This window comes from Helicoverpa armigera, chromosome 27 (assembly GCF_030705265.1).
Source record: "Helicoverpa armigera isolate CAAS_96S chromosome 27, ASM3070526v1, whole genome shotgun sequence".
In the NCBI taxonomy this organism is placed as follows: Eukaryota; Metazoa; Arthropoda; class Insecta; order Lepidoptera; family Noctuidae; genus Helicoverpa; species Helicoverpa armigera.
The window spans coordinates 1,287,621-1,308,903 of NC_087146.1; the positions used below are offsets into that span (position 1 = coordinate 1,287,621).

Genomic DNA, 21,283 nt, shown 5'->3' on the forward strand with positions numbered 1-21,283 from the left:
CCACATCGAATAAAAAATAAACTAAATCACCATACTTAATAAAATTAGTTACCCCACAACAACAAAATGCTAAACAAATTAAATAAACCGAAAACTCTAACGAGATTAAATATTAACGTTTCAAGCGTCAAACGGCTCGCGTCATTAACACACAGATAATGAATGGAACGGAACGCAAAATTACACAGAAAAAAAAACAAATTTCAAACTTGGAACCCTATTAAACGACCAATCATGGCGCCTGGATTTGATTGCGGGGCGTGACCACGCTCATTACTTATAAGACGAAGCTAGAGAAATACTGTTATCTCTGTCTTTTGTATGTGTGGTAAAAAGAGATGGGTAGACTTGTGGAGTAATTCGGGTGACTGTACAGCGTGTTTTATTATTTAATTTTATAGGCATATTAAGTTTGTTATGAATTTTATTATATTATGGTGGATTTATGTGTGGGGCGCGGTAATGGCGGGAGTTTGTCTCGAATTAATGCTAGAGATTTGATTTGTATGAATTAGACGTAAGATGTGACTCGATTAGAGGTCGAATGTCATTTAATTTAGGGTTGTTCGAGTCTAGTGGGAATTTCGTTTGGGTATTAGTTGCAGCTACGCTTGTGGTTTTGATTTTGTGATATTGATACGCTTGGCCTGTTTCTGTTTAAAGAGAGCGATTTGAACAGTCATCAGGAGTAGTTATTTTTGATATATTTTCAAGTCTTGATATTGAATATGGCCCCTAAAATATTAGGAAAATCAATAATATTTAGGTACGGTTTTTTTCCAAATTCCAATTAAGAAAAACAATTAAGTTTTGGATAAGACATGACAAGCCAAGACATGACACCCGCGTTCCGAGGGAACGACTTTCCGCAGCTGGATAGAGGGAAAAATTCCTATGAACTTCTAATGTGTCTAAGCTTCCTTCCAACAATTTCCAGCCAAATCGGTTCAGCCTTTCTTGTGCTTTTAATAGTATCACCTAACACAACTTTCTTTTATGTTAATATGTATAGGTACCTGTAGATTTTAGTCATGTCCACAATGCTAGGTATCCTACACATAAGTCCGCTACTATAAATTCAACAGCAGTTTCACTACCAAGTAACGATCCTTTGTGATCTATTCAGAAGCTAAACAATAGCCAAGCTATAAATATAAGTATAGATACCTAGACAGATGTTATCGCTAATGAGTAATGGCATTAATTAACATAGCAAAGTACCGGCTTGTGTGATGCAAAATGTATGTAAATTGTATGACGGCTAGACGGTTTAAAAGGTATGAAAGGTTTCCCCTATATAGGTATGTTCTTAGTGGTTTTATTGAGGAGCTCGTGGCTAAGTACCTAATAGCGGCACGGACGATCGATATAAGGTTAAGCAACCATTGGTGCGGTTCGGGTGATCATCTTGATATGATCAATTTCGTCTCATTTCGGTGGGTTCCGGCTGTCATTGAAACATGTTTGTTACTTGGTTTACAACCAGACTTACTAAAAGGCTGAGGAAATCAGATCATCACTTGCTTCATGTGATAGGCAGGTACTTTCAGAGAAATGGTGGACCCACAATTTATTTAGCTGGGAAAAGGCTGGATGATGTTAACATTTGTGCCTGATAAATTATGGCAAAATACAAAGGTTCGAGTTCACCGACACTTTGATAATTTTAAACAGTTGTTTTAAGAAAACGGGCCTTAGAGCTATCAAGCTTTTTTTTAATACAAATGGCCCTAATTTAAGACATACAAAATTGTTTATAAGTAGCTCGTGAATGATATAAATTCCGTCTTCAATAGCAGACAGGACCGTTGCGGCCGCGTCATCAACATTTAATATGACAGACTGCGCCTCACTTTATGATCTAAACGCAATAAATGATTTCCCTCACGATGATACCATCGATACCGGCTCGATATCCCGTCTGTATCGATATAATGTGCCGCCTGTCTGTTTGCAGGCTTAAGGCAACATGAAAATTTTGATGCAACTTGGTTTGCAGGATACCTAATTGGAACCTGGGCATATTATGTATCCTGATTTGGTAAGTTGCAACGGTGTAGAAAATGGCAGGATAGAGACATTTTATTAATACTACTAACTAGCGGTTTACCCGCGTTCTGGTGTATTCTTCCCGTACAAAATCTTTTTCTCTATAGATTTTGAATATCAGAAGCAAATCCGAACTAGTGTATTATTGCCTTTTCTGCGTTTGTTAGGGTAGATATTTTTCCGAATATTAAGAGCACCTAATGATAGTTGCATGAGCTTAAGTGCTATTCTTACATGTCTGTTCTACACAACCAACCAATAGTCGCGGACAAAGTCACAGGTTACATCCTAGCTTATAAATTATGACTGAATAGTCTATTGTTCTAGATTAATAGCCGTCACAATAACGCATTCAGGCCGCGAAGACATTTGGGAAGCTAATTTACTACACTTTTGTGAGAACTACAGACGAGACGAGACTCGCTATTTGTGTCGTCTAAGTTATTGCTTAGACGTTTTTAAGGTCTTGCTTTAGTGAGGATATCCTGTTTTCTTGAAAGAATCGGGGCAAATTGCTTCTACGACAACTAGTAACCACTTAGATACATATGATAAAGTCGTTGACGTGCCTGTGTACTCTCAATAACTGAAATTTTGAGCTCTAATAAACAAAATCTTCAGCATTAAGTATTTTAATGGTTAATAGAAACTTACAAACAAGCAAGTCCTTATCTAATGATTTCTTATGGTAAGAGCTGGCAAGCCGTAGTTACAGAGTTTTCCCTAGTTTTCCGAGCTCAGACATGAAAACAACGACTCAGTCTAAAACAAAGGCCAATCCTTATCATAGGAAACTATCTGGTTACCTTGATTAAGACTTGACCATGGATGTGAAACCTTGATAGAGGATATGCACTGACTTAGTATTAAAGTGGATGATATTATTTACAAACTTCATTTTGAAAATCATCATAGTCACCTTTACTGAGGTTCAAATACCAGACAAAATCTTCCGAGCCTTTTTCCCAACTATGTTGGGGTCGGCTTCCAGTCTAACCGGATTCAGCTGAGTACCAGTGCTTTACAAGAAGCGACTGCCTATCTGACCACCTCAACCCAGTTACCCGGGCAACCCGATACCCCTTGGTTAGACTGGTGTCAGACTTACTGGCTTCTGACTACCCGTAACGACTGCCAAGGATGTTCAATGACAGCCGGGACCTACAGTTTAATGTGCCATCCGAAACACAGTCATTGGTGTCTAAGATATACTTAGAAAGTACATACAAACTTAGAAAAGTTGCATTGGTACTTGCCTGACCTGGGATCGAACGCGCGCCCTCATACTCGAGAGTTTGGTTCTTTGCCCACTAGGCCACCACGACTTTTGCTTTTGCGACGCATTGACTGTACGCATTAACCCCTCTGCTCGACAAGATTTTGACATATGACTTTACCGTTGATTCGGCGGGAATTTTGAATTGCGACATGGATGTCAAAAATTTGTACTAACTTTCAACACATTAATTCTAAGTCCGTAATGCCTGATCAGAAGTATTTTAACTATAACTTTAGAGCTCACTTATTTGACAACAACGTGCAAAGGTCGAATGGAGTCAGTTAATTCAGGAAAAGATAATAATTACGGTGTTTTTAAGTCTATCGAAAAGTTAGGCATTTCAAATTTGGTGAAAACTTACCAATAAATAATCGCATCACTTTCTCAAACACAACACAAACGTCATATTTATAACATTTTCAATCCGTTGCAATACATTTCGTGCCCTTATTTATGTTCAATAACTAAAAAATCAGCACATAAAATACACAATAAAAATGAACAATTTACAAGATCAAAAAGAAGTAGAGTTTGGAATGGAGTTTTTTTTTTTTTCAATCAGCGGTGTGCATTCGATACCTAAATCGGATATTTATTATAAATAATCGAATACCAATTTTTTATATAACTATTTTTTAATAGCAACTTATTTCAATTTTATTTATTAATTTTAAATTATAGGTTCAATTTGTTTTTGTTGTTAAGAAAAAAGATATTTCAGTTTTATGAAAGTTTTTAGCATTAAATTTTTATATGTATTATTTATTTTGGTGTTGCGTCATTCGTAATAATTTTTTACTTTAATTGAATTTTTATTACCTATTACGGAATTTTAATTTATTCTTATATTATTTCTCAATAATTCTAAGATTTTGGTTTCGGCGGAGGGTAAGCCTGGTGTTCTGAAATATAATGCAATTTGTAACTACCAAAGTAATGTACTTATTTGATGATGAGAAACAATAATAATAATTGATTGATTTTAAAGTCACCAAATATTTTTTACCGAATCCCAAAAAGGAGGTGGTTCTCAATTTGGATGTTTGTTTTTGGTCGAAAGGGTATATTCCCCATATTTGTTATTAGGTCCAGGATCTGATGATGGAAACCTTGAGAAATCGAGGGCAACCATCTTGGACCAGCTTTCGATGAACAGCGAACTATTTGCCCTTTCAAACAATAAACTCGTCATAAAATTTTGCGATAACTACACCTAACTACGGCTCTCGTCAAATAGCTTTGCCGCTCAGTTAAAAAGTTGGAAGTAACGAATCGCCATTAAGTTTGGCAGGTCTACAGGAATCCTGCACATAAAACACCCGAAGAAATAAATAAGTCTTCATTTGCCGTCTTCAGAAACCCTAAAAACCGAAGATTTTTTTTATTCCGGCTACAACGTATTTTCTACCACTGATTTTCTAGCATTTTTTTCAAAATAAATTAAGTCATTTTACTTTTCCTAATTTATTTTCAGATTATGGTAAACAAAAGTGCAATTTAGTAATATTATAATATCAAATAATATAAAATTATTAAATCGATTCTTTATTTTAACGATTCGGATCATTCGATGCAAAACGTCTATCACCGTCGCCATCTTGTCTATGCGTCTTCAAATTTAAAAAAACAACTAATGTAAACAAACATGGCGAGTTCGATCAGAATTCCCGGTAATTACGATTGGATTTTAAAAAGGTATATTTCTAACGGGATGCTACATATGAAAGGTTTGAATGCGTAAAAATAATTTAAATTTATTTAGTTATTTTATTTAGTACTCACAAATGTGGTTTGATTGGAAAGAAAATAAATAAGAGCGTAAATAATTAGGAAAGTGTATGACTGATTCGCAGACCCCAATTGGGGTCTAAACCGAGCTTACGGTGACATTGATGTTCAGACCCCGATTGGGGTCCGCTACGGATTTGACGGTTAAATTGCTGTAGAGAAGATTTATAAACAAATTACAAATTACCATACCTATTGATTTTAGTTGAGGCCAATAAATACCTATTTTATCTAAGCTTTGAGGCCCGGTACTGTGATAGGTTTAACTTTTAGTCTAGCCTGCTAAATAGATTACCTACCTCATTTACCATATCGCACAATCTTCTTTATACACCTACAGTATTCAATACTTTTCTCATTCCTCACAAATACCAGACACAAAATCATCAACCTAAAAATAACAGTGCAACTTATCATCAGCAAACACCACTTAGTTCATAAATTACTCCGAACACATCGGTGTAGCAAATAGCCACAATCAATTTAGAGGGGGTGAAGGGGAGGGGGAGGACAAATTGCTCGCTAATGACCAGCGGTGAGTAGCGGTGCTTGCTTCAGACTGGGGGAGTAGAGTGGTTAGTAGGACTGTGAAGGCAGAACAGAAAGAGACGATTTTTTGGTGTGAAGTGACGAATAAAACTTGAATGAAATTATTGAAATATTTAAGTAGAAAGATAACTATCTTTAATCATATTTCATCAATATTTTAGGAGCCACAATCAATTTAGAGGGATGCGGGGTGGAGGGACGACAAATTGCTCGCTAATGACCAGCGGCGAGTGGCGGTGCTGGGTTTAGACTGGGGGAGTAGAGTAACTTGCTGGGCAGTGGATATTTGGAAAAATAATAAAAAAGACCGTGAAAAGAATAAGAAAGAGAGATGTTTCTGTGCGAAGTCATGTGTAAAAATTTGAAAAAAAGGAAGAGTTTTAACTTAATTCAAATAGAAGTAATTTTTTTAAGATTAAGCCTGACTCTGTTGAAAACCAGCGTCAGGCTCTCGCTATCTGACACTATGCTGATTGGATCCATTTTACACAACCATATTTTTGAGTACTTCACTTTATCTCCTTACTTGTCATTTCTTAGGTAAGATGTGTTGCGTCAATGAATGTTTTTTCTTTTTTTCTACGTGAAATAATTTTACTAAAATTACATACTTGAAAGCTATTTCATTTACATAAAGTAGACATAAAAAGACGCATCTCAACCAATTTGGAAATCAAAACGATTCAAACCACAGCAACCAAAGCTCCCTTAAGAATTCAGACACTCGCATAATCCCTAGACATTTTAACCATAAACATGATAAATATATACGCAAATATCAGTTGACAGTGACAGACAAACTGACAGACACACAATTAAGTGCGCTGCTTACCCCCTGGGGAAGGAAGGCGTAAATGTGTTTAAATTATTTTGACTTTGCAAAATATATTTGTTTTGGTTAGGCAAATATGTGATACAATGTGGTTGCATACTGTATTGGTAGAAGGACTTTAATGGAAAAATAATGAAAATTGTATGAAGAATTGGCCTCTACAGAGTTTTATAAAGCAATTTCTAATACATATTTTAAAGATAGACCGTCTTACCACAAAAACTTTTAAACGTCAGTTTATGCCTTGTCTAAAAAAATGTCAAATTATGACGTTGACATATGGTTCATTTTGCAGCCAAAATTTTATTAGACAAGTGAAAAACAGGGTTTAAAGTTTTTGTAGTAAGGCCCGAAGAGTTTATTTGTTTGACAAAGTGCTAGCCTCAGGTCCGAATATAAAAAATCACGGAGGTTCTCAATAAAGATCAGTCATCTGTGCAGGACATATAGGTAACAGACGTATGGGCAGATACATAATATGTACTCTATATTCACTCATTCTATTATTCCTCAGGGCTGGAAATACAACAGAACACGACAACCATTGATAAGTTTCTGTTTATTTCTGGATCTAGTAACAGCTATGAACATAGCCTTTGCCTAAGAAGGACCACTAGGAAAATATTATAACGAAAGTCATTTAGAAATAGTATAGTACACCCAAAATCCAAAAAGTGGACATCAAAAAGAAAAATCCCCGAAAATAGCCAGTCCAAAGTAAGTAAAAGACCAAAACCCAACGGAGCACGAAACGATGAAATTTATACTCCTTGCTGACACCAGCAAAACATTTTGATCACCACCAATTACCACTGTACTGCCTCCGCAAAGATCACTAGCTCTATCCCCCTCTAACACACGAAAACACCTATACCTATCCCTTTCAGTCTTCACACAAAAGTGTTCTTAATCATTTGTTTGCCGTCACTATAAGGGCGTAAGTCCTGTTAGGGATTTTTGGTGTTAGATTCTCTGGTTGATAGAAATAGGGTTCAAATTGCAATGGTAATTGGTTAAGTTGTTTCTTGAGCTGTGTTAAAGAAAATTGTGTCGTAATGTGAAGAAGTTAGGGATGATTTTTGGAGTGTAAAGCAAATATAATAGGCTCGTTAGCAATAATGTTTGTGGATAATGACAGTAGTATTATGATGGTAGCAATAAAGCTTAGATTCCCTCGTTGCTTGGTTAGAGGTAATAAAATAAAATAACGTTTTGACTACACCCCGTATGTAGGCGTGGCGACTGAGTTTACGCGCGGTTGTCGCGGTGAACGGACGTTTGGACATACGTTCCGTTTAACGCAATAAAATAGTGACTTTTTAATAAAAAGATAATATAGTTAAGTTTTACGAAGACTTTTGAAGTAAAATTGTGTGTAATTTTTTTGGGAATCGGGTTAAAAGTGATTAGAATTTTAGAAAATGTTGTGTTTTTAATTGAATGAATGAGCACGGTAATAACTTTTTTGATTTTAGCCAGTGAAAATTCAAGTTCAAGCAACGAATAATTTTAAATTCGTAGACGTTAAAAAATAACGTAACTATGAACTAAAAAGACTGTATCCTTGTGATTGAAAATTGACTGAAAAAGTGTGTGATAATGGACTCAAAAGTCGAAATGGGTGAAACCCAAACCCAAAAAAAAGTTCCCAAACCATTTTCCATAGAATCTTTAATCGGGGACCGAAAATCACCAGAAATAGACATAGAGAATAATATTTCAGAAAGTTCTAGAAACTCAGAAGATGATGAGAGTGAGAGATTAGATGGATTTAATCAGATGCGATATTACGCGCCATTTTTGCAACAAAATGGTTTCCCGTTCTTACTTGGATACCCTGAACCGTGGTTGTCAAGGGTCTTGGGTGCTGTGCCGACGCCGGTGAGAGAAAATAGAGAAGAAGAGAAAAGAGACAGTCCTGTTAGTGTTGGCAGTGAGGCAGAGAGTGATGGTGGGGAGGAGACTAATCCAGGTTTGTTGTTTATTGTAGATTAGAAATAAATAAGTATTGATACGACACAATAAACAAACACACGAACAGAAGAAAAATAATTACAGTACAAAATTAAAAGTATTTGTGTGCGAAATGGACAGTTCATCAAATACCCGACAGCTAATTTTCTACGGGAACTATATTTTTTGTCACCAAAATTTATATCTGTCATCAAGTTGTATCACCTAATAAATAGATCTATCGCCACGAAATATTTTCGTTCTCAGATAAACAAAGAGTGTTCCCAGGTATGAATTACCAAATTATTGTTAATATAATGTGTAAAATATGAGATGGATTACCAATAAAATTGTAGTGCATTACATGAATATAAACTTAGTTCTTATAATAATAGTTTTATTACTTAAATAATAGCTTGGTGCTCAAAATGGTAGATCTGTCACCAAATAAATCGATTAATCGATCCCAGACTGCGACTTCTTTTTATTTGTTATTTTGTCACCAATACAGTAGTAACATTTTATTTCGTTCAGTTATTAAAATAATGTATTCGTTACCAATTTAATACATCAGTTTATAATTTTAATGAAAATATGTTCAAAGGGAAGAGGAAGGGAAGGGAGAGTGATTTTGATGACTACAAAGTTCAATGGTTCAGCAAATGAAGAGTGGGTCAACCGCACAATATTGTTTGGATACATGAAAATGCAACTGCCCTGCGTTTTACAAAAATTATATGTGTAAGCATATTATCGGATTAGTCATACGCTTAAAGCTGGCCAACCCCCCACCAGAAAATTTACTTATCGGCCAGAAAATGAAAAGGGGGCGCCCTTCAAAATCCAAACCTGCGCTGATTATTCAGTGATTATTATTTTTAACAATGAATATTTATTATTTTGACTTTAATTAATTGTTTTATTTACTATTCAGCTAGAAATGTAATTAAAATATATTTATACCACCTGTGGAAATTAAGACCCTTGGGGGAGGCACATGGCCAGTTAAGTAGTAGACTCTTTTGGTTGAAAGGATGATGACGACCACCATACATTTTTAGACCTTCATGAAATGTTCTAGTGATATAATATATGATTTATTGGTGATCTCTTTAAATTAGTTTGCTTAAATACTTTTAGGACAAACCTATTATAATACATACAAAACCATTCATTTGGTACTTGACCCCATATCTCCGTGATTTTCGGTAATTTATTGTGGAATTGATTTTATATTGATTGGTGATACATTTTGGTGACAAATCTACTATTTTGAGGGCAAACCCTATTATTTAAGAAACACAAAATGAATTAAATTGGTGACAGCTTAAATCATACCCATTTTCTACTAGGCCTGAAGATTAAGCACCTACTGAGCGTTCTCCACGGGTCCTCATACGTCCCTAGAGAAACATTTCCCGCAACCGTTTAATAGAGATTTATTTATTTATCTTTCTATAGTACCGATTCTATAGTAGGTAAGTACCAATACTAAGAAAGTATCCCATAAGCTCTTCAGGATTTATGTTCTGGTTTCTCCATATCTCTATTTAATGTCATAAAGCTGGAGAATTACTTTTTAGATCGTTTGCTTAAACGCGCTGATCTACTGGACCGATTTGAGAAAAAACCTTAAGTGTTAGACTTTATGCAGAAAAAAGCTGAAGGCCCGCGAATCTCCAAGCGCATATCGATGCTGGGTCCATTCTGTAACAGTTATATTTAGTTCACGTTGCTTCAAACTGCTCGCTTTATGTACCTAACTGTTTACAGAATGAGCTATCGAGATAGATCGGCGCTGGCTAATAGTTTTTTTTTTCCGTATAGGGATAGTCCATTTATCGATGAAGACTGCAAGCTAGGATATCTTTTAACGGAATATGCTAAGAAGTTTTAACTAAATCGGTTCAGGTGAAACCCCTAAACGCCTTAAACAGTTGAACACTAACAAATCACAGTTCATGAGTATTGATGACCAAGGACCGTACTTATTTACCCATACCAAATTGTGTATCTACGTATTTAATACTTCTCATCTAATAAGAACTTAACTCTCACAGAACTATAATATGCCGTCGGCGTCGGACCCACTGTCATTTCTAGATCTTCCTCTAGTCTATGGGGCTTTCACAAAATTGATATCTTTATCTTCTTTCGGAATGATTGAGTAAACGCGATGGGACACATCTTTGGGAAACCTGGACAATATACCTACTTGAGCAAGCGTAATGATTAACTTAGGTATCTTACCTTCTCTCTGAAAGAAAAAGCCCTGCTCTGCTGTGGGGCAATATAAATCTTTAATGATTACAAATATATCGAAAAGATTTACAATTAATCGACTGTGTATCACATTATTTCAATTCAATTATTTTTAAATATTATTATATTTACATAGATATTATTATATCATATCATCCCAGGCAATTTGAAATAATTTCCACAACCGGGAGATATTGTTTCAAATACACGGAGAAGACCCTAAATCGTCAATTTATCAAGCGGGACATGACAGATAGTCTCACTTCTCAGTGATAATAGGCCATTACGAACACACCTCAGCTTACGATGTTTTGTTTACTTTCAGATATTACAATATAGCTAGGTACAATTTTTGAAAATAGTTTTGGTTTTAGATTATGTGACCTTATATATTATTATAACTAAATAGTCACCCATGAATCTATGAGCACTGGTCAGGATTTTGATTAAACATTAACTATATGCACCAAATATGCACGCTAATGTACACTAAAAAGGGCGAAATATACCTATGCACTATCAAAATACAATTCAGTATGCAAAATTAATTATATTTCTTACCTTCATTTATATACCTACATATTGATGGTGGTTTTGACCTTCGCTACTTTTTGCCGGTTTAAGAAGGTCCACCCAAAAGAAGTAAGGGAGCCGGCAATTTTATATTTTGCGCATAAAAATAGCGTTCTCGTTTTACTGTAAAAGTCGTTCTATGCATTTGCTATCATGCTTTAATAGATACATATTATTATCCGACGTCTTGTTATCTATTGTGATGAGTATTTTTTTTAAATGCCTAAAGACGTATGGCTGAAGAGACAAGTAATATAGGTAGTACTTGGGATCATGAATTTTCATTCTGATGCTGCAGAAAAAACATTAGAACAGTGATATTGTATATTTGTATTGTGTAAATTCTCTGTTCCGTATCTAACGGATAAGATTAAGGTAAACTGGATAGAAATCAAACCCGACGGGTTTACATCGAGGGACACTCAACCCCCGACGCCTTTTACATGGAGTGATTGTTGATTTGACCTCCTCAACCCAGTTCCCTGGGTATACCGATACCCCTTTTTCTGAATTTTATCTTCCCGTAACGACTGTCATATACTTATTGATTGATTGACTGCCTCGTTGGTCTAGTGGTCGCAAGCGCGGCTGCTGTGCTCGAGGTCTCGCGGTTCGATTCCCGTGTCGGGCCGAAATCGCTTTGTGGGTTTTTTTTTTAAGCTTTCACAAGGCAACCCGTAGTCTGGAAGTTGGTGATTGATTCACCCGTGCATCGGAGAGCGTTAATGACGGTCCTGCGCCTGATCGTTTTCCGGTGGTGTCGGATTGCCGTCCCATCGCGCTATGAGAGTGAAGGAATAGTGAGTGCACCTGTGTCTGCGCAAGTGCTTGTGCACTATTGCACTAGTGCACACTTGTGCTGTGCTATTTTTGTCATGCGCAGCTGACTGATCTCCTTAAATGAGAACAGCCGCCGTGGTCAAAATCGGCAGTGGACGCCATTATTACCTACTTATTGATCAAATCAATATTCATCAAAATGCACCAATTTAAAGTGCCTTATGAAACCTTGGTTTATCACCGCGTTACGAGGGAACTATTTGCCGCAGTCGGATTAAAATAATGTCCTTTCGACTCTAGATCATCATCATCCTCCGAGCCTTTTTCCCAACTATGTTGGGGTCGGCTTCCAGTCTAACCGGATGTAGCTTGCGGAATACCAGTGCTTTACAAGGAGCGACTCTAGACCATACATAGACTATCTTGTGTAACAAATATTTCAATCAGTCCAATAGTTTTGTGCTGAAAACACGACAATGACAGACTTACATTCGCATTAATAATATAATTGAGTCTTAGTAAGGATTTAGTTAAGCTTTTAACTGTCGGAGCAGATGTCTGAAAGTCGGTGCATCAATTAATTAGCTATGCAAATGTTAATTGAGTGTGATTATCTAGCTTTAGAGTTCGCACGTGCTATGTTTATGTATGATATTCTGCTTTTAATTGCTAGGTTTGGCGATGCACCTTTCACAGTGACAGATTTTCCGCTCTTCTTTTCCATATGTAACAAAACTGAGCGTACCCATATGCGCTCGCGACATATTTCATGCGACAAAAATATATTTCGTGGTTGTTCACGTAATTTTTGCCGGCTGTTGTCGATTGTTTGCGTCGGGAGTATACGCTCGACAACGGCCGTACGAACCCAGTGTTATCGTTCGGAAAAACCGAATGGAAAATTCGCCAATGTGAAAGTGCTGTTATAGGAATTGCTGAGTAAAACATAATTGCAATAGAAATAAATTTCGATCTACATAAAACTTGGACAGTGGACACCCCAGGATGGACACTGCAGGCGGGGTAGGCCCCGGAAGAGATGGCGTGACGAACTGGACGCCTACAGTCGGGACTGGTAGACTCGATCGAGGGATCGAGAAGTGTGGAAGCGGGATGGGGAGGCCTTTGCCCAGCAGTGGGACATTATAGGCTAGTAATAAATAAATAAATAGGCAGGGCAGTCGCTTCTTGTAAAGCACTGGTACTCAGCTACATCCGGTTAGACTGGAAGCCAACCCCAACATAGTTAGGAAAAAGGCTCGGAGGATGATGAATAAATAAATAAAAATAAAACTTAATTATAAAATGCAACTCTTCTAAAAACAGTTGGTACGTTTTCTAACCCAAACGTTCTAACATTACTTTATCCACTTAATAAAATAGAAGTGACCTATCGCTCGATAAAATCACAATTCCAAATTCAAAATTGGGTGTAACTAATTGTCTTAACTGCCATTCTCATAGCGAACCATAGAGACCCACTCGAAATAGTTCTCATGCATCCCATAACGTACAAAATCAACAAATAAACCAATTAGAAATGGCTGCTTGACATTTAAAAGATTATTTCACGCCACTAGAACGCATCTGTAGCGTGAAATTCGAAATTCGAACTGTTTGTGTGATTTCTGGCGCGAATTCTTCATGTGACATCTGTCAGATTTTTTTGTTTATGTTATAGAAACTACCATTACCATTACTTCGGCAATAGCTAATGGAATTCTTTGTTTTGGCTTCATTCTGCCTCAAAGTAATTTTATGCTCTATAATTGGTAATTATACAGGTTTAATATTAATTATTTTGACGTGTGTTTATTTTATTTCCCCGTTTATTCGTAGAAATTCTACAAAACATTTTAACAGTTTGTCATTTCCTATTAAAGAAATACAGGGTGTAGTATAAATCAAATGTAATACATGGACAGGATTTTTCAACGTCCAACTTCTTTTGATCGAGAAAACTGGGAAAAAAATTGACGGGTATTTTTTTTGCATTTTCCAATGATATTACATAGTTAGTGCTCGAAGAAAATTTTTTCTTACCTATTATTATAAAAACCATACCTACTTCACACATCGGAATTGAGAACATATTTTGAAGTTGGTTAGGCTGTCAATCTTATATTTTTTCAGGATATTTTAGAAATTAGTTCGGTAATACTTTTATAAAGTTTTAAAAAATGCTCAAAGTATTACATAACCCAAGGAGAAGAGCATGCATTTAAAAGCAAACTGCATGTTCTGACAAGACAAGAAAAAATCAACACCACATAAACACCCATTTAAGTTAAAATAAGCAAGTAAACAAATACATCAAGAGTTTTTACACCACACTGATCCCTAATTCATCATTCATTCGAGGAAAACTGCCAAAGTGACAGAGTGAAAATTTAAACTGAAATAAAACGTGACCGCCATTTTGAAAAGCAGTTTATCGTAATCGATACATCTGATTCGAGTAAAATGCATTCGACTTCACAATCGATTTAACTCGCCGCTCGTACGATATATTTAAAATTCGAAAAGCGAACGCGCGGGGACTTTATGCGTCTACAAAGTTTGCTTATGCAGTCGTATTGTCTATTCCCCGTTCGAATTTTGATTTTTTGACGGTAAATCGAAGATGGCGGCGTTTACAATTCATTTGGCGCTCTCGATAACTGTCAATCGTTGTTCGGTTGTGAGGAATAAATGTATTTATTTGCTAAAGGGATCGTTTATCGTGGTTTTCATGGAAACTGTTGGTGTTTTAAAGAAATGGCTATGTGTGAGTGGGCACGTATTTCGTGTCGGGTATTTGAAAGACTTATTACCTATTTCTTAGTAGGAGCTCGTGTTGGTTATGTTAACAGACAAGCAGACGACGGTTTATTGAATAAATTAGCATCTTTATCTTTGTAAATCAATTATTTTTAAGTTGACTTTTAGTCTTACTGGATGCAGTTGAATGTCAGTCCCCATAGATTAGAGTGACCATTTAATTTGACTTGCAAAACCCAATAGGTACTCACAGCTGCCACAATTTTTCAGGCCCATAAGTATAGATCTTGAACCTTTACAAAAGATAAAAAGGTTAATGTCGGGGCTTCATTTCTAAAGTATTGACATGAACACTTTACTAATAGGTACTGTAGGGATCGTAAACCCGTGTTGGCGTGGGATATTGGCTAGGGATTGCGGAAAAGGTCCACTTCTTGAACTTTTAACCTTTTGGCTTATTTTGAAGACCGGCTGCCTCAGAACTAATAAACACAACACCAAAAGTTATCTAGTTCCTTTTCCATCCTATTCAATAATTATAAATGCGAAGTTTTACGAATGTTGACTCCTTTTTCACGCAAAAACCACTGAATTATTGTGATGAAACTTAGCAATAATGTAGCTTGTACATCAGAATAACATATTTGAACCCCCACTTTTTAACCCGGTGTGGGAAGTAAGTACCTCAGGCTAAAACGCTGGCTGCAGCTAGATATGATTCCTATACAATCCTTCGCCCTGAACTGAACTAGACAAATATCCCAAAGTCCCGCTAGATATGATTCCTTCACAATCCTTCACATTGAACTACCCAAATATCCCAAACCCAACTTACAATATTCCTTCAGAAAATCTCAAAACACTTCTCCACCCTCCACCCCACATCTAATGATTAGATTTAGTCCACAAGGGGCGTGGCGCTGAGTCGGCCGACGGACGACGGACGACTTTTTATCGTCCATTCGACCCTCGGGTTATGACTGCGCAAAAACTAAACGAGATTGACATGGAAGAGGAATAAGTTGTGGGTCCTTTAGTCTTGAGGGTGTTTATTTTGTTTTTTAGGAAGTGTTTCTAAGATTGGTAATAAATAAAATATATGCAAACGAAAATTAGGTAAGCACTTAGGTACTGAAGCAATTAATTGAAACTTGTTACTTACCTACCTAAAAAACTTGCATAGAATAGAATATAATTTATTTCAATTGTTTCAAGACATCTAACAATGGACACACAAGTGAAATGAAAATTAAGAGAGATAGAACGACCGTTAAAGTTGTGTATTGAGATTTATTTAATAAGTATATATCGCTACCTAGCAAACTTTAAGGCTAGGTATGACTGAAACTACCCAACTCATGTTATGAAAAGTTCTCCTAAGCAATTAATGAAAACTCTTATTCTAACCACTTAGTTACTTAGGTACCTACTATATAATTATAAAACTATGCGAAATAACTACGAAAGGGAGTAGGTATGTTTGTTACGCTTTGACGCTAAAACAGCTGAAACGATTGATATGTCCCGTACGGAGAAAATGCGTAGGTAAGGAGACGGAGATTATCCTCCGGACACGAATAAAATTGCAAGAGATAGCTATTTTAAAATATGTTACTGAAACGACGCTTAGAAACTAACATTTTATAAAACAGCATCTACCAGTAATAGCAAAAATCATAATCATCTAAAACTAAATGACAAACAAGAAAGTCGTCTAAACGACCGGCTATAAACGGCCGCCATTGCAACATAAAACGCGGGAAATGGGGTGGCCATAGACTAATAGTTCTTTTGACAGCTACAGACGTATTCGATTTTAATAGATTCCCGAGTTTTTTTTTTATTGATTTGATAAATTATGGCTGGTGAAAAACTATTATGAAACAGTAAATAATGTTGATATTCGTTTATATTTTTTTTTACCTCTGAAAGTTATTTTTCATGCTTTGCCTGTTATATTACTGGACTGAATAAAGGAATATCAGTATCTTTGCCCCGCATGAAAAATTATATGGCTAAGTTGAACTTAAGGGGAATATAGGACATATTTTCAATTCTCTGCAAAGCTGACGCTTCTCTGAAAGGGCTACACAGATTTTGAAGGGACTTTCATCCTCATAATCCATAATCCACATAATAGCTGGTGTAACAAGGAGTACTTAACTGTCCCACGTCCAGCCACCTACTTCTGGTCGTAATCGGATAAAATAAAGTCTAGCCCATGTTACTCAGGATTTATACCTTATATTATAGTTTTCCAAGAGTGAATCAATTTTTCAGAGCCTTTAAGGTACAACCAAAAAAAAAATATGTATGTTCTCTGTTACATACATTAGTAAGTATATCTCCGTTTCTCAGTAGGTATTTAGTCCATTTGCCGTAGCGCAAACTATGTGTCGTGTCCGGCCCGCGGTCTATATCCCACGAATAAAAAAAGCCACGAACTTAAACTGGTTCCATAGCAAAAACCAGTAGCTCCTCTGAAAATCTCACCTCTTCTTTGTTTGGGGGTGACTGCCAAAACGGTACTTACTGTAATTCCTCTAGACTAGACGAATAAATATATTTATTTTGTTATTTTTTCCTCCAGGTAACGACTCAGAGCCAGATCAAGAGGACTCGAGCACGGACGCAGCCCGGGAGAGCAAGGCGCGCCGACGCCGCACCGCCTTCACCTCGGAACAACTCCTCGAGCTGGAGAGAGAGTTCCACGCCAAGAAGTACCTGAGTCTCACTGAGAGGTCACAGATAGCGTCCGCTTTGAAGCTTAGTGAGGTGCAGGTGAGTTCGAGTCTTTTCCCAACTAAGTATGTTGACACCCTCTTAAATATAAAATTGGTGAACCTAATAAAGTTTATATCTATCTGTGTTGGGGTCACCTGCTCATCTAACCGGATGCAGCTGAGTACCAGTGTTTTACAAGGAGCGACAGCCTATCTGACCTCCTCAATCCAGTTATCCTGACAACCCCTTGGTTAGGCTGGTAATGATACATAGATGGTTATAGACGTATAATTATGTAAAGAAATAGGTAAACGTTTGCATGTGTATTTGTACGTACGAAAGGAAGTGAAAACTTTACTGATTTTGTGAACTAGTTATTTTTTAGGTTTATGACTTATTACCTACACATGCAGGTAGTATTTCCTTGCACAAATGTCAATGTCAACAACACAGTAAAATGTTTCACTTCCTCATTTCAATCAGGCCATACTTTAACTGCGTTATTTCGGCGTAAAATTGGTGTCCTCATTTAAAAATCCTATCACTAGAACACAACAGGACAGAATATTAATCTTTTCTTTCAAGGTAATAAACATCCTTTAAAATGTAAATTCTTCTTCCCCAGGTAAAAATATGGTTCCAAAATCGTCGAGCGAAATGGAAACGCGTAAAAGCTGGCCTCGCATCCGGCAGTCACTCCAGCAAAAACGGATCCGGCACCAAAATAGTCGTTCCGATACCTGTCCACGTCAACCGATTCGCCATCCGAACGCAACACCATCAAATGGAGAAACAGAACTTACAATATCGATTAGAAAGACAGCAGCCTTTACCAGGAAGCTTATTACAATCTCAAACTTCAGCTTTCCTAAGTGCAACTAAAATCGATTCAAATAATCGACTCGATAGGGAACCGATTGTGAACGGTCGCAGCCCTATGTTTGACGTTTCAATGACAGGCCGAATGGCGGCAATGAGTCCGAATATGAGACATTTTCAAAATGGCCGGCCGAGCTAATTTTTGGTTGGTTTGTTGTATTTATGGACCATGGTTTCTTGGAGTTAGACTTGTGAGGTATATTAATGAGTTATTTCAGTATCTGAATAGTGAATCAATTTTGGGTTAATTAAAAAAAAGGCTTAATCTTGGGTAGATATCAAGTTGGGCCATGAATATATTGCCTAAATAGAACTAAAATATGATGCGATCAGGACAAATCTCTTTAGTTTCAGTTCTGGTTTCAATTTAAAGGATGGAAAACTAGTTGAAAGTCTTCTAATTACTCATATTCCTATGGGTTTACTGAGAAGGATTGATGCTATTGTTGAAAATGCTCTTCTTATTGCGATCTCGAGTTGTGGTGGCCTAGTGAATTTTAAATGTTCGATTCCGCGTCAGCAAGAATGTATTCTTTTAGAAACCCCATTCTTTCAGATTGGTCACACACATCGCTATAGTCAAACTTCCAAGAGCCAATTACTTATAGTTGTAGGAACTTAATTTAACTTGTATTATATTTAAAGTATAAAAGCAATGCCTATTATGTCAAATTAATATCGATATTAAACAATGTGTGATCTATATTCTGTGATTTTATTTACCACCCTGTAAGAAAGTGCTAGACAGAATAAGAAGATAAGTAACTGTTGCATATAACATAGAGAACAGGAGAGAAAAAATGATGGGACACCTTATACGTCGATTTTATCAAAAACGTCGTGTAAGGGAAAGTCGAAGGAAAGAGAGGAAGGGGTCGTCCAAGGTATACCTACATCCCAGCGAGGCCCAGCAGGGCCAAGGCCTGTCGGGACTGCGGGATTGATCGAAAGAGTTACCGCGGCCCTGGTACATAAAAGGCCTAAGATGGAACACGACGGTTTTTAGTCAACAAGAGTCTGACACTCCCTCACCGCTGCTAACCCACAGCGGGAGGGGTCATTTGGTGATTTTCTGCGTCGTTAAAATAAAAAGTATAGCTTCATCGAGGAAATAAAAGAGAAGGTGAAGGTTGTGACGTATAAGGAAGTTCAGGATTTAGCGCCAGATAGAGCAAGGCTAAATTATTCTCACACAATCTTAAACTCATTTATAATAGAAAATCAAAAGCCTAAGAAAAGTATTTTTTTCAAATCTCTGAGAAAACATAAAATAAGGAAACAGAAACACCCTATATTCTTGTATCAGAAGGGGCGTGTCTAGCAAATATTTGTACAATTCTACAACATGTGCAAACCAAATTCGACCTTATTTACCTACAATAAAGTACATAAACGCTTATATCACTAGAAGTACTCTTCATTTTCACAATGCGATCTTGATAAGGCCTAACATTGAGAAGGCATTGTAGATTCTATATTCGACTCTATTCCCTAACTGGTTAGAGTTCAATTTGCTTTAAGTCATGGTATCTAGGACCAGGATATTCGAGTGTTGTATATTCAAGTAACCTTATTGAAATAGCAAGAATGATTACACATGTGGTATGATAACGGATTCATTCATATATAGTCAAGAATTTAATTCAACTGCCTCTTCTTTGCAGTTGTGGTTTAAAACTTCTTGATTAGGAAAAAGCATTTTTCCGGATTAAAAGTCTTGAAAGACCGCAGAGTCTTCTCCTCTTAATGTTTCAGAGCCACAAAATGCATAAAGGGCTTAGCCGTACTTATTCCTAAATTTAAAAACTACCTTCCCAAATGCGATTAAGTAGGTACATTTGACTGAATTTAGTCATTGAATCATTTAGACGATTGAATTTAGTCAAGTGTAATAAGCCCTTACTTAAGTTCTAATTGTTGGCCGATAGTTGGCACGATGGTAGGTACACTGACAGTTTATTTTGAAAGTAAGTAATCGTGAACCCATAATTAATAGCTTTTCTTTCTTTCCTTTCATCTGTTTCCAATTTTTCATAAGTTTTCATATAGACTTGAGCAAAGAAGAGGGATAACTACAAAACTGCAAAAAAACACTAAAACAAAAGAAAGTGTTTTGACATAGCTCTAGAAGTCAGTGTCTACCTTTTACTGACGTTTTTATTTTCCCTAATCTCTCTTAGGGAAGTCAAATCGGTTAAATAAAACCCACAACGGACATATAAAAATTACGCATTTATAATATCAGTATACATGAGCAAAAAGCGCAGCTGCCAACAATACCATTTGACTTATTAAAGTGAGAACGATTATAAGCATTACAGTGTAGTATTGTGCTCACTCCTGCGCAGACACGCCCATAGATTTGCGACATATACCCAGCTAGATGCACATCTGTCGGCTAATTGTTATTTTGGTGGGCCTTTTTGATATAAAAATATAGAGTATATTGTCAGTTTTGTTCGTACTAATTTGAGGTCGCAAATACTTAGGTTTCCAATTAGGTTATTTATACCTCAATACTAATATAATAAAGCAGACACATCTTTTTGATTGTTTTTTGCACCCTTTAGCTTCTGAAACTACTGAACTGATTTGAAAAATTCTGTTACAGTTCAAAAGCTACAGCTTTCGGGACGTGAGTGGAAAAACGGCAGGTTATCTATACGTAGGGTCACCGTTCATTTGCGGTCTAAAGTTGACTATTGTGAAGTGTAAAGTTGACTATAAGATTTGCGACATATACCCATTTAGTTGCACTTCTGTCTGTTATGCTAATAACTATTTAGTAATCTGTGCTCTGTTGGCCTTTTTGATAAAAACATCGACTTTTGTAATTTGGTAATTTGGGGCCACAA

The 21,283-nt window shown here is 36.5% G+C and overlaps 1 protein-coding gene across 1 annotated transcript; it reads left to right on the forward strand.

Annotated features, from left to right (window-relative positions):
• The first annotated feature begins 7,770 nt into the window (after window positions 1-7,770).
• LOC110381582 (homeobox protein GBX-1) lies at window positions 7,771-19,133 on the forward strand. The gene is made up of 3 exons (XM_021341925.3): window positions 7,771-8,469; window positions 17,416-17,606; window positions 18,175-19,133. Exons 1-3 carry the CDS (start codon window positions 8,097-8,099, stop codon window positions 18,565-18,567), a joined length of 957 nt encoding a protein of 318 aa, XP_021197600.3. The 5' UTR covers window positions 7,771-8,096; the 3' UTR covers window positions 18,568-19,133.
• Window positions 19,134-21,283: the final 2,150 nt, after the last annotated feature.